This window comes from Malus sylvestris, chromosome 17, assembly GCF_916048215.2.
Source record: "Malus sylvestris chromosome 17, drMalSylv7.2, whole genome shotgun sequence".
In the NCBI taxonomy this organism is placed as follows: domain Eukaryota; kingdom Viridiplantae; phylum Streptophyta; class Magnoliopsida; order Rosales; family Rosaceae; genus Malus; species Malus sylvestris.
This window is the reverse complement of record NC_062276.1, coordinates 13,111,357-13,123,943: the sequence shown is the minus strand read 5'-3', so window position 1 is coordinate 13,123,943 and position 12,587 is coordinate 13,111,357. Positions and strand designations below refer to the sequence as shown.

The 12,587-nt window shown below is 37.1% G+C and overlaps 1 protein-coding gene across 2 annotated transcripts; it reads left to right on the top strand.

Annotated features, from left to right (window-relative positions):
- Window positions 1-2,097: 2,097 nt before the first annotated feature.
- Window positions 2,098-11,928, top strand: LOC126612179 (calcium-transporting ATPase 9, plasma membrane-type-like). 2 transcript variants are annotated; one of them, XM_050280521.1, is made up of 33 exons: window positions 2,098-2,655; window positions 3,146-3,262; window positions 3,343-3,382; window positions 4,007-4,122; window positions 4,207-4,338; window positions 4,441-4,530; window positions 4,696-4,765; window positions 4,871-4,941; window positions 5,019-5,102; window positions 5,182-5,259; window positions 5,338-5,409; window positions 5,592-5,675; window positions 5,765-5,847; window positions 5,936-6,044; window positions 6,121-6,176; window positions 6,294-6,336; window positions 6,534-6,617; window positions 6,772-6,909; window positions 7,040-7,105; window positions 7,195-7,293; window positions 7,939-8,049; window positions 8,551-8,718; window positions 8,879-8,938; window positions 9,091-9,255; window positions 9,400-9,516; window positions 9,697-9,795; window positions 9,884-10,021; window positions 10,273-10,373; window positions 10,490-10,535; window positions 10,650-10,784; window positions 10,898-11,005; window positions 11,083-11,174; window positions 11,349-11,928. In XM_050280521.1, exons 1-33 carry the CDS (start codon window positions 2,425-2,427, stop codon window positions 11,458-11,460), a joined length of 3,315 nt encoding a protein of 1,104 aa, XP_050136478.1. In that variant the 5' UTR covers window positions 2,098-2,424; the 3' UTR covers window positions 11,461-11,928. The 2 variants fall into 2 exon arrangements, with proteins under 2 accessions (XP_050136478.1, XP_050136480.1); XM_050280523.1 differs by having other exon boundaries at window positions 2,099-2,655; window positions 7,043-7,105.
- Window positions 11,929-12,587: the final 659 nt, after the last annotated feature.

The window sequence follows — 12,587 nt, the reverse complement described above, 5'->3', positions numbered from 1 at the left end:
TTTTTTCTTCAAAATAAAAGTATTATGCTAATTTTACTCTTTTTTTTGTACAAAAATATTGAGCAGGCGATTTAGCTAAGCCATTAAATAAATAAATATTAGTTTGATATCAAATATGAAAGTTGGAACTTAAAACTTCTCGCTCATAGAAGAAAAAAAGTTATCACTACATGTAGTACTAGTGGCCAAAAGTTTTGTATTATTTGTTCTTTTTCTCACACGGTTTTCTTTTAGTGTGATGATTATATCTCCTCTTAACATTATCAATTAAAGCGATTTACAGGGAAAAAATGTTAGCAACCTTCTCATTTTACCTTCTTGGTCATCATTCTCATCTTGAAATGTTGCTTGATGAGTAAAACCACCTACTTTCTAAATGAGAAATTATATTAACAACTTAATTATCATTGTCAAAATGAAGAGTTTAAGTGACATAGAAATAGATATTTAGATCATTGCACAATACAAAATTATCAGAAAAGAGAGTTGAGAATGCTCAAATGTAAAAGTTGTTGCCATGGACGATAAAATTGATATATCATAAACCTAGCTATAATACACATTGATAAATAAACACAAACATCTTGTTAAATAAATCAATAAAAAATTGCTCAGCTTGGTGTGGGATAGTGCTAGCGGTCATATTTGCCCTAGGGGATTCTCTGTAATTTATTTATTTTTTCTTTTTTGAGTACATAGAGATTTTTACATTAAGGGAAATGAAAGTTCGGTTACGTCATACAATGGGCAACTTAATTTGGTATCAAATTCGTCATTCAAGAGATTCGAACTTAAAACTTATAACTTCCAAGTGAAGAAGAATAATACCAGACTGTAGTACTGAGTGACTTACAATTTATTTAACTAAACTAATATTAATGAAATTCTTTTTATCAATCAAGAGAAAGTAAAAAGATATTTTTATTTTTATCACAATAAAAAAATTAAAGACAATTTTACAAAACAAAATTTTGCAAATCTCACCTACAAATAATTTTTTCACCTTTAATTTATTTAATTAAAAAAAAACCTCTCTCAATCTCGGACTTGGATTGTCTGCCCTCCTAGTTGTGGTGCCCTTCCATGCCCTCATATTTTGTGCGGTCACGGTTAAGCCACGTCAATATTTTATATTAATTTTTTAATGAGATAATAAGACAAAAAATAATAAAAATATAAAATATTGACGTGGCTTAACCGTGACCGCACAAAATAGGAGGGCATGGAAGGGCACCACAACTAGGAGGGCAGACAATCCTTGTCCCTCAATCTCTCCCTACTCACACGTCCTCTCACACGTCCTCTCACACTCGTTTCATTTGTCCTTCAATTCCCCTTAATATAATTGTCACCAATCATAGGCCTGGTTTGGTACCGAAGTAATTTTGAAAAAAATGGGTAACAACACGTCCTCTCACACTCTCTTCATTTGTCCTTCAATTCCCATTAATATAATTGTCGCTAATCAAAGGCCTGGTTTGGTACTGAGGTAATGTTGAAAAAAAAAGTATAAAAAAAGCTGAGAGTTTTTTTGTGTTTGGTAAACATTCAGCTTCAACTTTTTTTCACAGTTTTAGGTGAAAAAAAAACCAAAAACACAAAGCTGCAAAACCCAGCTTTGAAAAATCGGTTTTTTTTTTCACATCTGTTTTACATATGAGTTTACCAAACACCATTATACTGCTTTTTTTTTTCAAAAACATTTTTACAAAAAAGTTTATCAAACACTCTGTTGCTTTATTTCACAGCGGTTTATTCTCACAGTACAGCAGAATCAGTTTTTTTTTAAAGCACAGCAATACCAAACCAGGCGTAATGGATTTTGAACAGCGCAATGTTAAATGCTTTTTGCTAAAAACATTTCAAATGTTTTTGAAAAATTAACTTATATTTATATTAAAGTTTGACTCTAAAACATTTTATTTAAATGTGCTGTTAGCGTTTAAAAGCCAAAACAAAAAAATGAGAAGGCTCTCCTTCTTCTCTGCCTCTCATTATCCTCCAAACTGCAATGCGGCGTACGCGTCGTGTACAGGTAATATCTCGTTTCCGGTTTATACTCCTAAATTCGCGGTCAAATTTATAAGGCTGTTTGCCGGAAAAATAAAAAAAAATAAAAAACCCTATTTTTGGTAAATAAAACCCACCAAAACATAAACGGTAGCATCGCCGCTGAAAAGAAAAAAAAAACAGAACATTAATTCCTCTGCTGTACGGTTGTTGTTGCCGTGTTGCAAACCAGCTTTGGTTTCTGTGTTCTCCTTATTTGGGAGTTTTGCTTCTTTTTTTTAACATTTTGTTTGGTGTGTTTTTTGGCAAAGGAGGTGGGTGGGCCCCAGCACAAGTTTGAAACGCTCGGGGGCCGAGCCAAAACGGAGGAGAGAGAGACCAAACTCTTTGTTCGTACCGTACAACGATTGACAGATGGCCGCGTCGCGTGGTTCGTCGTCTTCCACGAACGGGTTGTTGCCGACGTCGTTGTCGGAGCGGAACCACCACGACATGGAGGCCGGGGGAAGGGGAGGAGGGGAAAGGGTGGGACTGGAGACCGAGTTCAACGACGACGACGCTGCCGCGGCGAACGACATGCCGACCGATCCCTTCGACATTGCCCACACCAAGAACGCGCCTCCCGCGACGCTCAGGAGATGGAGGGTACGTATTATACGACATTCCATTTCAACCACATTGCACTGGTTGCATTGCAAATAGCAATGCCGCTTTTGTGGATTCAGCAACATAAATTTTTTGTATAATATTGCAACGTGATGATTGCTAGCATTGATTTTGGTTGATTGAAAGAGGAAACAAATCGCCATTGTCCATTTCGTATTGGATTTTGGATTGGAATCGAATCGAGTCAATTTTTTCAATGCCTGAAAATAATGCCAATTGCCATTGGTGTAATGTAATGGGGCACATTACACAAGCGTTCATACAAAAAAAATATACGTTAACAATGTACAAACCCCTTCGGGTTAGCCCAAGTGGTACGATAGGTTCAGGCTCGATTCCTTCCAATGTAACCGGAAAAAAACTTACAAGGTGTCGAAATGGGACGTATCTTTCTGTTTTTCATTTTTGTGGATAATCTTATTGTGATTATTTTGCCAACTGCGCTTGCTTATGATCACTTTCTTGGCAGCAAGCGGCACTAGTGTTAAATGCTTCCAGACGGTTCAGGTACACTATGGACTTGAAAGCGGAAGAAGAAAAAGAAAATAGCAGGCGGATGATTAGATCCCATGCACAAGTCATAAGAGTAATGTTTCAAACAATAATCAACTTTCAGTAATTGGAACTATTTTTATCCGTTCGACTGATGATTACTTGTCATATTAGGCAGCATTGCTTTTCAGATTGGCAGGAGAACGGGAACTTGGTAAATGTTCACTCTAGCTTCCAGTTGTTTATTAATTACAATGCTATTTTATGAAGCTTACGTGTTTCATCCGCATATTATTGGTTTGCTTAGCGTTTTTCTTAAGTTGTATTCAAATTTTTCATGTCATTTAGCAATTTTCACCATTTCCATAATGTCTCTCGTTGCAGCATCAGTCTTAATTTGTTGTCAAAGTTGAATGGTTTTACACAATTTAGTTTGTCAATATTTGTTGTCTTAGACTTCATAGACATTATTGGGCTTATTTCATTGAAACTGAAGCTTTTGCATTTTATGGTCGCTTAAGTACTCAAACTCACGTTGTATACTGGTCCGCTTTCTATATGATGCTGATAACTTACCTTATTTCTCTACTTTCGTTAGTTTTTCCCAGAGGCTCATGTTCGGGGTTTAGGTTATTTGGTAGGGCCATAGTGAAGGGGAAGCATTATTGCATGTTGTGTTCTGTCAGGCTTGATATACATTGGATCTGTAACTTGTGTTATATTGTTGGACAGTTCAGAAGTTCTTTAAACATAATTCTAGCTGTATTTTCATTCTTGTCCAGAAGATTCCATTTTAGTTGCTTATTTGCATGATTTGCTTTTGTCCCGGATGATATAGGGATTGGCACAACAGTTGCGCCCCCAACTCCCAGTGGTGATTATGGAATTGCACTAGACGAACTTGTTACATTGACCAGGGAGAACAACATTACCGCTTTACAGCAATATGGAGGGGTAAGTCAACTGAAAATGTGTTTCTCCTTGTTTTGGTAATGTTTTGTGTGCTCTACATACATAATACAATCATCATTTCATTAGGTTAAAGGCATATCAGCGTTGCTAAAATCGAATGCGGAGAAGGGAATTGATGGGGTTGAAACAGATGTAGTAAAACGAAAGGAAGTGTTTGGATCAAATACATATCCTCGGAAAAAAGGGCGGAGTTTCTTGGTATATTATCTAATTACAAAGTGTTACTTTTTTGTTATTTTGTGGTTTTAGTTAGGAACATGTTGCAATAACTGAAATTCATTCCTATGCTATGTCCTGCAGAGATTCCTTTGGGAAGCTTGGCAAGACTTAACTCTTATAATCTTGATCATAGCTGCAGTCGTGTCATTGGGACTCGGAATAAAAACTGAGGTATTCTTGATCATTTGCATCCTCTATTCTCGCATTTATCTTATAACCAAATGGTGCCTGTTTGTCTAATTATCTGGGCGTGTTTTGGATTTCTATTCTTTTTGTTTCTATGTTTTTTTTTATAAACAGTTTTGTCTACCTTTTTTTCTTTTGATATCCTCATAGGGTCTGGAGGAAGGATGGTATGATGGAGGAAGCATTTTCTTTGCTGTGTTTCTTGTTATAATTGTTACAGGTATTGGAATTGATATTGTAGTCGTGATTTGATCTTGTTTCAATTAGACTCATCTTGTAAGCATGGGACTAATTTTCCCCTTGTCATTTTTTTTTTGTTTGCCAGCTGTTAGTGATTATCGGCAATCTCTTCAGTTCCAAAATCTTAACTCGGAAAAACAAAATATACAACTGGAGGTGCGCACTCGTACACCATTGGAATGTTACCATTCACTCTCTGGATGCTAAATCGACTTATATGAAAATTTCTACAGGTCCTGAGAGGCGGTAGATCAGTAAAGATCTCAATATTTGATATTGTGGTTGGTGATGTTGTACCACTCAGAATAGGTGATCAAGTGAGTGTACTTAATGTTTTATTGTTTTACTGGATATTAATTTGATAGTGCGTAACCAAATTATTTTGTTCGTACTTAGGTCCCTGCTGATGGAATCTTAGTCACTGGTCATTCACTTGCTATCGATGAATCTAGCATGACTGGTGAAAGCAAGATTGTAAGTGCTTATACAGTACCATGCAGTAATTTAATTATCACAATTACCAATACAGTTTTTAAGCGCCATCTCTTTCAGGTTCACAAGGATCAGAAAGCACCTTTCTTAATGTCAGGTTGCAAAGTGGCTGATGGAGTGGGTACTATGCTGGTAAATAATTTCAATTAATTAATTGTACTTCACTTTTCATAACTTGACTGAAACAATCATACGTTTCGCATCTCTGTATTTTGATGCTGGAATTTTCCCTATAATCCCATGTTTCTAGTCTCCTTTTTACTTAACGTAAGACGTGCACCACCAGGTTGCTTCACCTTTTTGGCTATCTGTAGGTAACTGGTGTTGGGATCAATACTGAATGGGGATTGTTGATGGCAAGCATCTCAGAGGATACTGGTGAAGAAACTCCTTTACAGGTTTTTTCATTTTTCCACAAGTATGGTTGTTTAATCTGTAGAAAATCTATTATTTACAGCTCAACGATATCTTTGGTGCTCTGTGATAGGTGCGTTTGAATGGAGTTGCAACTTTTATAGGCATAGTTGGGCTTTCAGTAGCTGTTTTGGTGCTTGCCGTCCTTTGGGCCAGGTAACATTGTGATCAATGAATAATTAAAATTTTATTTTACATGAGTTGTTTATCATCTTATTAGCCTTGCTTTTATTTAAAATTTTAGATACTTCACTGGAAATACAAGAGATCTAGATGGAAAAGTCCAGTTTATAGCTGGTCAGACTAGAATTGGCAAAGCTTTTGATGGAGCAATAAAAATTTTCACGATTGCTGTAAGTGAAGCTTCCGGATCAATTGGCTTTAAGGTTATATGTAGGCCTTTCTTTGACAAACTATAGAACCATGCAGGTCACCATTGTGGTTGTTGCAGTCCCTGAGGGGCTACCTTTGGCCGTTACCTTGACGTAAGTAGCATCAACCACTTTTGCTTCGGGTTGCAATTACAGGAATCTAAGTTTAATGTACCAATATAGTTCTCATTTGTGTTATCAACTTTGTGTCTGTCTTCAATTCTGTGACAGGCTAGCATACTCAATGAAGAAAATGATGGCAGATAAGGCATTGGTAAGTGTCTTTGGTCTTTTTAATTGAAAGTTTTTCGGTTTCTTAAATGTTAAAAAATATTTTTCTTGTCTTTTCTCGCTTTGGCTTTCACTGGTCGACCATCATTCTGTTTTCATTTTTGTGATATTCTAGCTTCTGCTAGGAAATGTCTTTGTAAAAATCTCGTCAAACTAGCTATTAACAGTAAATATGTGCAGGTCCGTAGGCTGTCAGCCTGTGAAACTATGGGTTCAGCAACAACGATTTGCAGTGATAAAACTGGGACATTGACTTTAAATCAGGTGTGCTCTATGATCAAAACTGAATATTGTTTTTCATCAATTTATAAACGCAGGGTACCGGGCAGCATGTGAAACTTGAGTATCATGTAGTTGTTTCGATCTGAAAAATGTATTGGTAAAATAGAAATAGTGACAAAAATATATGATATGGCAGATGACTGTGGTTGAGGCATATGTTGGGAGAAAGAAGATAAATCCACCAGATGATTCCTCACAGTTGCATCCACTGGTTTCCACTCTGTTAAGTGAGGGCGTTGCGCAGAATACCACTGGCAATGTATTTGAGCCAACGGTAATATTTTTCTTCAGTTGTCACGGCATTATCAGGGGGGGATGACATTGTTTCCCTTAGCTGTTGAGCTTTGATGGTATTCTCAAATTCTAAATGTTAATATTTAAATGCAAAAATTCATTTTGTTTAGCAGGGTGGTGAAGTAGAGATTTCTGGATCTCCTACGGAAAAGGCTATACTTTCTTGGGCATTCAAGGTTTGTTTTAAGTGTGCTTTAGTGTATTCTGGTACTCTTGTTTCTCCAATATTTGAAGATTTTCTTAGTTATCAAATTCTGCATCACAGTTGGGAATGAAGTTTGGTGTTATCAGATTGGAGTCTACAGTCCTTCATGTCTTCCCTTTCAACTCAGAGAAAAAGCGAGGTGGTGTTGCAGTAAAGCAGGTAATTGATTAATTAAAGGTGTAAATTTTCAATTTCGGAATCAATTAAGACCCAGTGGGATTTGCATAGTGAGATGTCTTTTAGTTCATCCGGAAAGCCTCACGTGGTGTGTAACATTATCGATGAGTTTGAAGTAAAGCGACTGTGTCTTGTTCACCTAACATAAATGAGTTTTTCCGGTGACAAAATCACTGTAAAGAACTTCTCAACCCAACTTAGTGAACCATTCTTATTTCCAAAACTAGTTAAAGTGACTCAGAAGTTATGCCATATCGTTGAATATATACTCCATTAACTTATCATTTCTCTCTTGATGGTATATCATCTCGTCAAATACATGCTTAATCAACTTATCATGTGGAATAAGACCAAAAACGTATAGTTCCTGTCAATTATACTGCATTGTGGATACCTTACATAACCTTAACCCTCTGCATTTTTCATCTGGAAAATATCACTTTATGCATGTTTTGAATGCAATATTAATATACTTACATAGTGATAAATACATGATAATACCTCCAAAGATAAAATCGCACAAGCAATAGAGCTACCTTAAACCTTTTCTGTGCACAGCTTCTCTCTCGTTTGCCCGATTAATCCCATGCTAATGTTATTTCTTCACTTTCTTTCTTTTCGTGACAGGCTGACTCTAATGTTCATATACATTGGAAAGGAGCAGCGGAGATACTTTTAGCCTCATGCACAGAGTACCTTGACTCAGATGGTTGCTTGCATAATATTAAAGATGACAAGGTGGGAACACGATCCATAAAGACATAATCAGAAAGTCTTAGCATAGAGAAAAAAAACACACTCTGAACCGGCTTTGAGAAATTAAAATCTAGGAACAAATGGAATTTCTCATTGATTTAAATGAACATACTCCAGGAAGTTATGGATGAAGAATCTATTATGACATTTATATATATGAGCGCTATATTTGACACTTCTACTCTTGGTAATGATGAGAATTAATACGCACAAAACTCTTAGGGTCCATTTGGATGGAAGATCCGAATTTGAATGTAAATTGCTTAGTTGTACTTCGATAAATATTGCTCTTATGTTCAGAAAATCCACATGTTACCTCCTTGGGCGTAAAAATGAACACCCGTATGATTTTCGTTCAATCCAATTGGGCCCTTATTATCATTTGATAATTAGGTTTCTATTAGAAAGATGAGAAATATTCTTTAATCTCTTGAAATTGTCCTGTGAAATTTGTGTATGATGTCTTGTTATATCCTTCTGCAGGAATTTTTCGCGACAGCTATTAATGACATGGCAGAGAGCAGTTTGCGGTGTGTTGCCATTGCATATAGACCATATGGATTGGACAAAGTTCCTACCGATGAAGAGCAATTAAGTCAATGGGCATTACCAGAAGATAACCTTGTCCTGCTTGCTATTGTTGGCATAAAGGTACGCATATCCACAAAGTAAATTCTCAACTATTGCAGTTGTTTATTGCATATCTTTTTGATAGCCTATGGCATAGACAGTACCATATTCTTAGGCCTTGCTTTTAATATAAAGTATTATCAAACTTCACTTTGAGCTAATATGTATGTCTGGTGAGTAGGATCCTTGTCGTCCTGGTGTCAGAGATGCAGTGAAACAATGCACAGAAGCTGGTGTCAAGGTAACTTTTCTCATTGGTTCTTTAACATCCTGATTTATGTTACACTTCTGCAAACATAATGATGTATACTTATTTACATTATAAAATATTTTATATTGTGGTTCTCGTGTCTGGAAAATGACCATATGAATCACATTTTTGTGAACCTATAGGTACGCATGGTCACTGGAGACAATCTTCAAACAGCAAAAGCGATCGCGTTAGAGTGTGGAATACTACTTTCACTTGAAGATGCTACTGAGCCTACTATCATTGAAGGAAAAGTATTCCGTGAATTGTCTGAAAGGGAAAGGGAACAACTCGCCAAGAAAATAACAGTATGGTTCCTACATTATGGCAATTCTTAGAATTTGTATTAGCTTTTGATCTTCAGTCTGTTACCCTTGCTAATTCTGTTATTTCTAGATTGCATCTCTGATTGTTCCTAACAGTAATGAACTTTTTGTCACGTTATTGCTTAGGTAATGGGCAGATCTTCTCCCAATGACAAGTTGTTGCTTGTGCAAGCATTGCGTAAGGGAGGTGAAGTTGTTGCAGTAACAGGGGATGGCACTAATGATGCTCCGGCACTTCATGAGGTTTGTCGCCTTTGTGAATTTAATAAGTTCATGTGGTTGGCATTTCATGCCATTTTAGATTTAAACATCCTGATAACCCATCTTTCTAGCAAAATTCGCCCCTCGATAACATCCCTTCTCCTAGTGTCATGCTTTTTACCTAGTTATAGCTGACCAGATCTTTACCATTATGTATTTTAGGCAGATATTGGTCTTTCTATGGGCATTCAAGGAACTGAAGTTGCTAAGGAAAGTTCGGATATCGTTATCTTGGATGATAATTTTGCGTCTGTTGTAAAGGTGAGAAAGTATACTTAATGTAAAACAATAATAGGGTTGGAGTGGTGATTTTGTCTCTTCTGAGTGTCTCTCTTTGTACTTTATGTAGGTTGTTCGCTGGGGACGTTCTGTGTATGCAAATATTCAGAAATTTATCCAATTCCAACTTACTGTTAATGTTGCCGCTCTTGTAATTAATGTTGTGGCCGCAATCTCTTCTGGTCGTGTTCCTTTAAATGCAGTACAGGTATCTTTTTCTCTCTCTTTCTCTCTCTTCCCCCCCCCCCCCCTCCCCCCACTCTCTTCTATATATATATATATACACACACACACACACACACAACAGCATGTTTTTTCATGGCTTGGGCACTGCATATTTTGTACAATCTGGAATATGAAGCCAGAACAAAGATGAGTGAAAGAATCCTCTGCGGTTTAGGCTCATTACTTTTCTCTGTCATCTTTCTTCTAATAATTTATTTCATGTTCTTTGTCCAGCTTCTGTGGGTTAACTTGATCATGGATACTCTAGGAGCCCTTGCGTTGGCTACCGAACCACCTACAGACAACCTTATGCATAGAACACCAGTTGGCCGAAGGTGTGAAATCGTGTGATTAGCTAGCAATGACATACTTTGATACTATTCAAAGTCAAATTCTTGTTGTATGCTAGATTTCGATGAAGTGAAGTAATAATCTGATATTTGTTTCTCAGGGCACCTCTTATAACGAACATCATGTGGAGGAACCTACTCATTCAGGTATCTCCTCTCTTTCGATTATCATTGGCACTGTTACTAACATCGCAGTTGAAGAAGCATAAATTAACATTGTATCACTCTGTTCTCTAATTTCATCATTTTTACTTGGCACAGGCTATGTATCAAGTTACTGTCCTCCTTGTCCTCAACTTTTTGGGAAATAGCATTCTTGGTCTGCAGCAGGATGTCCCAAAGCATGCCGTTGGTGTGAAGAATACTGTCATATTCAATGCATTCGTCTTTTGTCAAGTAAGTATAGGACTTGAAAATAGCTATGTGAATTACGATTAGGAGTTGCGTTTCAATTGTTTAGTTAAGCTGGTTTAGTAATTTGTTCCAACGCTTATGTTAACTTCTTACAGATTTTCAACGAGTTCAATGCTCGAAAGCCTGAAGAAATAAATGTCTTCACTGGAGTGACCAAAAACTACCTCTTCATGGGAATAATAGGAATTACATTTGTACTTCAGGTGAGAGGCCTCTGCATTTATATTTTTGGTTTCGGGCTCTTACTATAAATAATTACCGAGTACAACTCTATTTTCAGATAATCATCGTCATGTTCCTCGGAAAATTTACAAAAACGGTTAGACTATCATGGCAGCAATGGCTCATATGCTTGGGAATTGCCATTGTCAGGTACGTTAACTTGATGATTCCTTATGTTTTTTTTCTAACTGGATGAAGTTTGGCTAAAGTTTAAGAACCACAAGTGGAAGTAACGAAATCGGTTTCATAAAATATGCGAGTCATTCTGTTTTGCAATTTATATTTGCCTAATCGCGGTACTTAACTGACCTTATTTTCCGACAGTTGGCCTCTTGCCATTATTGGAAAACTAATTCCGGTCCCAAAGACTCCGTTTTCCCAGTACTTCAGTCGGCCTATTCAGCGGTGCAGAAATTCTCGTAATCGTAATACCTAATGCTCATCTCCCTAGTTGTGTTCTGTACGCATGCTATCAAACCATCAGTCTCCAGATCTTCGAAACTGGAGCAAGGATCACGCTAGGCATCCGAGTTTCTTCTTACTACGAGAAATAAATGAGGAAAATCAACGGTTATCGTTCTCAAAACTCAACTCATTTGATCTTTCAAACTAGGAGGATTGGCATTTGGCCAAGACGGATTACATCCTTCTCCACGGAAATGCCCTTCCCGGCTTTTCCACCTCTTCGTCTCTCAGGGCAATCTCTCATTTTTTTTGTCTGAAAGTCTTTATTCCGGCGTATGGGGATGGTTATAGCCAAGTGTTGGTTTGGCAAAGATTTGTATATCCAATTTTAGCAAATTTGCCGTGTAATTTTTTAGCCAAGTGTAAATAGAACGCTGCTCTCAACAATTTTCAAATTTTCTTGAGCAATTTTATCAATCAAATGAGAATTCAAATTAAACCGTTGGACTTAACAAATTAAGCTCATATATTTGTGCAAAGATGGTATTCTATGCTATTCTAATCTTTGGGCGAAAGAATTAGAACTTAAATGCAAGGGGTCGGCACACTGCTATAGCTAACTGGCATAGCTCGCGTCTGAAAACTTGCACATCTCTACGGGTGAAGGTAACAGTCATCTGCGAAAGCTTGCATGTCCAAGCTGAGCCCCGAAGGTTCACTGATCTGCTGGTCTTGGTGGTAACTAACACCATGAACACCATTTTGCTGCTGCTGCTGCTGCTGCAGTTGGTGTTGTGCAAGGTTGGATGCTATTTGACCGTTGGTCTTGAGTAACTCAGATTGAGCCTCCAATAAATGGTGTTGCAGCTGAGAAATGATTCTAACACATCCGTAAATCGGATCTTCAACACGTAACGATGCCTCGTAGAACATGGAGTCTGCTACTGCTTCTCTTAAATGGACTGGAAGTTGCTGCATTTACGATACAATTAGACGATTGATTAAGATTAGTAACACATTCTATACTTGTATATCTGAAAAATAAGAAACAAGGTTTTCAAATTTTTCTCATATTTTCGACTAAAATTTGGGTCAATGGCGTAGCCAGAATTTTAGCCTATGAGTGGAGCAAACGACCAATGTCATTTGAGTCTGGTT

Bases quoted from the DNA above. Each gene is read 5' to 3' on its own strand.
- LOC126612179 (XM_050280521.1), top strand. From the start codon at position 2,425: ATGGCCGCGTCGCGTGGTTCGTCGTCTTCCACGAACGGGTTGTTGCCG. The intron at 10,022-10,272 runs GTATCTTTTTCT...TTCTTTGTCCAG, and splicing joins TTCCTTTAAATGCAGTACAG to CTTCTGTGGGTTAACTTGAT. The intron at 11,006-11,082 runs GTGAGAGGCCTC...CTCTATTTTCAG, and splicing joins GAATTACATTTGTACTTCAG to ATAATCATCGTCATGTTCCT.